At 40.4% G+C, this 2,517-nt stretch overlaps 1 protein-coding gene and 1 non-coding gene across 2 annotated transcripts in view; both read left to right on the forward strand.

Moving 5' to 3' along the window:
• Positions 1–321: 321 nt before the first annotated feature.
• On the forward strand, positions 322–394 carry TRNAV-CAC (transfer RNA valine (anticodon CAC)). Its single transcript has one exon. It is a non-coding gene; the product is annotated as a tRNA-Val (tRNA).
• Positions 395–1,807: 1,413 nt separating this feature from the next.
• Positions 1,808–2,517, forward strand: part of LOC143028321 (uncharacterized) — an 11,830-nt gene continuing 11,120 nt past the window's right edge. The window contains exon 1 of the mRNA XM_076190249.1: positions 1,808–2,517. This exon is cut by the window's right edge and continues 1,880 nt beyond it. Coding sequence (XP_076046364.1) covers positions 1,808–2,517 — 710 coding nt within the window.

A 2,517-nucleotide genomic window follows, 5' to 3' on the forward strand; every position in this document is an offset into this window, starting at 1 on the left:
GTCATGCAGATGTGGTAAGACACTGTTTCACTCTTATATGTATATACATATGCATATGTGTATGTGTGTATATATATATATATATGTAAATATACCCTATATATTTGTTTGTCTACGTATCACACACACACACACACACACACACACACACACACACACACACACACACACACACACACACACACACACACACACACACACACACACACACACACACACACACACACACACACACACACACACACACACACACACACACACACACACACACACACACACACACACACACACACACACACACACACACACACACACACACACGGCTCGGTGGCGGATTGGTAACGCGCTGGCCTCACAAGCCAGAGAACCGGGGTTCGATTCCCCGGCCGGGCGGAGATAATTTGGGTTTGTCTCCTTTCACGTGTAACCGCTGTTCACCTAGGAGTGAGTAGGTACGAGATGTTAGTCAAGGAGTTGTGACCTTGCTGTCCCGGTGTGTGGTGTGTGAGTGGTCTCAGACCTACCCAAAAATCGGCAAATAATGAGCTCTGAGCTCGCTGCCGTAGGGTGGTGTCTGGCTGTCTCGACAGAGGCTGCAGCAGATCCGAGGTGAATACACACACACACACACACACACACACACACACACACACACACACACACACACACACACACACACACACACGAACACACACACAAACACACACACACACACGTACACACATTCTCAGGCATGCGTGTTTATTCCCTTCATAGGTTAGTGATGATGCTATTATACTAAGGTGTTGGAGCCATCTAGATCTCGTCCACTCTCAAGTTATGTCTGGTACTGTTTAGTAGTTGTTAAGCATTAGGGTGTTGAATATCAGGAATAAATACCGAGGTAATTCTTGCAAAACAAATTCTTCCTGTGATTGAATACAGGTATCTGGCACTGGTTACAGTGAAGTTCATGTAATCATATTCGATTTGAAAACGTTAATGAATGTTGCACTATTTCTCGCCATGAATTTGATTTAGGTTAAGGTATGATCTCTTGTTGAAGTGACTAAACTCTTTATCACTAAAGCCTGGTAAGTTTATTCAGGTCAGGCTGAATAGAAGTCTATTCGTTAGATAATTACTTTACTTGGTTTATAATTCATTGAATGATATGATAATTTGATAACTAGTTATTAATAATTAACGTTTTTTAACAGGCTCACAGAAAGAAACACCATCAACAAAAAGTATAAGTTCTTCATCATCATCGACGTCAATCACAGGCACATCGACATCAACAAACATGACAGCAACACCAATCGACATGACGTCACCGCCTAAGTCATTGTCGCCGAGTTTGTCAACAACTCCGAACGACTTGACGTCATCACTTGTATCGACATCAACATCAGTGTCAATATTAACAACAAAATCAATATCAACATCAATATCAACATCACCAATATTATCAACACAAATGTCAGTATCATTATCGGCATTACCAATAGAATTAGCAACACCAATCTCAACATCCATCTCTATCTCAGCTTCAACCTTATCCCCAAATTCATCTATAAGTACAAACTCATTCTCACCCTCAACTTCAATCTCAGTCTCAAATTTGACTTCCACCTCAACTACATTCCCACCCTCAGTCATAACTTCACCATTAACATCATCAACGTCAACATCAAAACAAGAATCGTTCTCAACGGCCAAATCAACATCCTCATCATCAAGACCATATACAAGTGTGAAGCCAACAAAAACACCAACATCAGATGTAACATCTACATCTTCATCTGTATCATTAATATCAAATAGCATGATAGCCTCAACAAGTACATCAGTTTCATCAGATGAATTGGTTTTGACAACTACATCAACCAGAACAAAAACAGCAACTTTAGTAATTACATCGCCAATGACAAACAGAACAGGTACTGCACCAACACTCCATACGTCAACTATGCCAAGTACATCGTTTAGGAACACGACAGCTACAACACATAAAGTGGTAAGCCCCGCAGACCAAACAATCACAGCTGCAAATACATCTGAACAAACTACTTCTACAAGTGCTTCAAGCACAAGAAGAACTTCAACTACATCAGACTCAATAATTACTGTTGCAAGTACATCAAACCAAACAATTACTTCTGTAAAGGACTCAAGTTCAAGAATAACTTCAACTGTTTCAATTACTGATGCAAGTACACCAAAACAAACGATTATTCATGCAAATATACCAGTACAGATAATTACTCCCTCAAGTACCACAAATCAGAGTAGATTTTCAGCTACTATTAGTGCTGGAATTACCTCAGCCCCGTCAAGAACAATTACTACTACTACAAGTACAAGCCCATCAAGAACAAATAGTATTCCTACTTTCACCTCAAACTTCGAGAGAACAAGTACCACTCTTACTGGTACCTCGAGTCCACGAAGAATAAATACTAGTCCTGTTAGTAACTCAAGTTCAGGAGGAACTAGTATCTCTCCTGCAAGTTACTCAAACCCAGGAAGAACAAG

The sequence above is a fragment of the Oratosquilla oratoria genome, chromosome 1, assembly GCF_046742065.1.
Source record: "Oratosquilla oratoria isolate Oo_2021 chromosome 1, ASM4674206v1, whole genome shotgun sequence".
Taxonomy (NCBI): Eukaryota; Metazoa; Arthropoda; class Malacostraca; order Stomatopoda; family Squillidae; genus Oratosquilla; species Oratosquilla oratoria.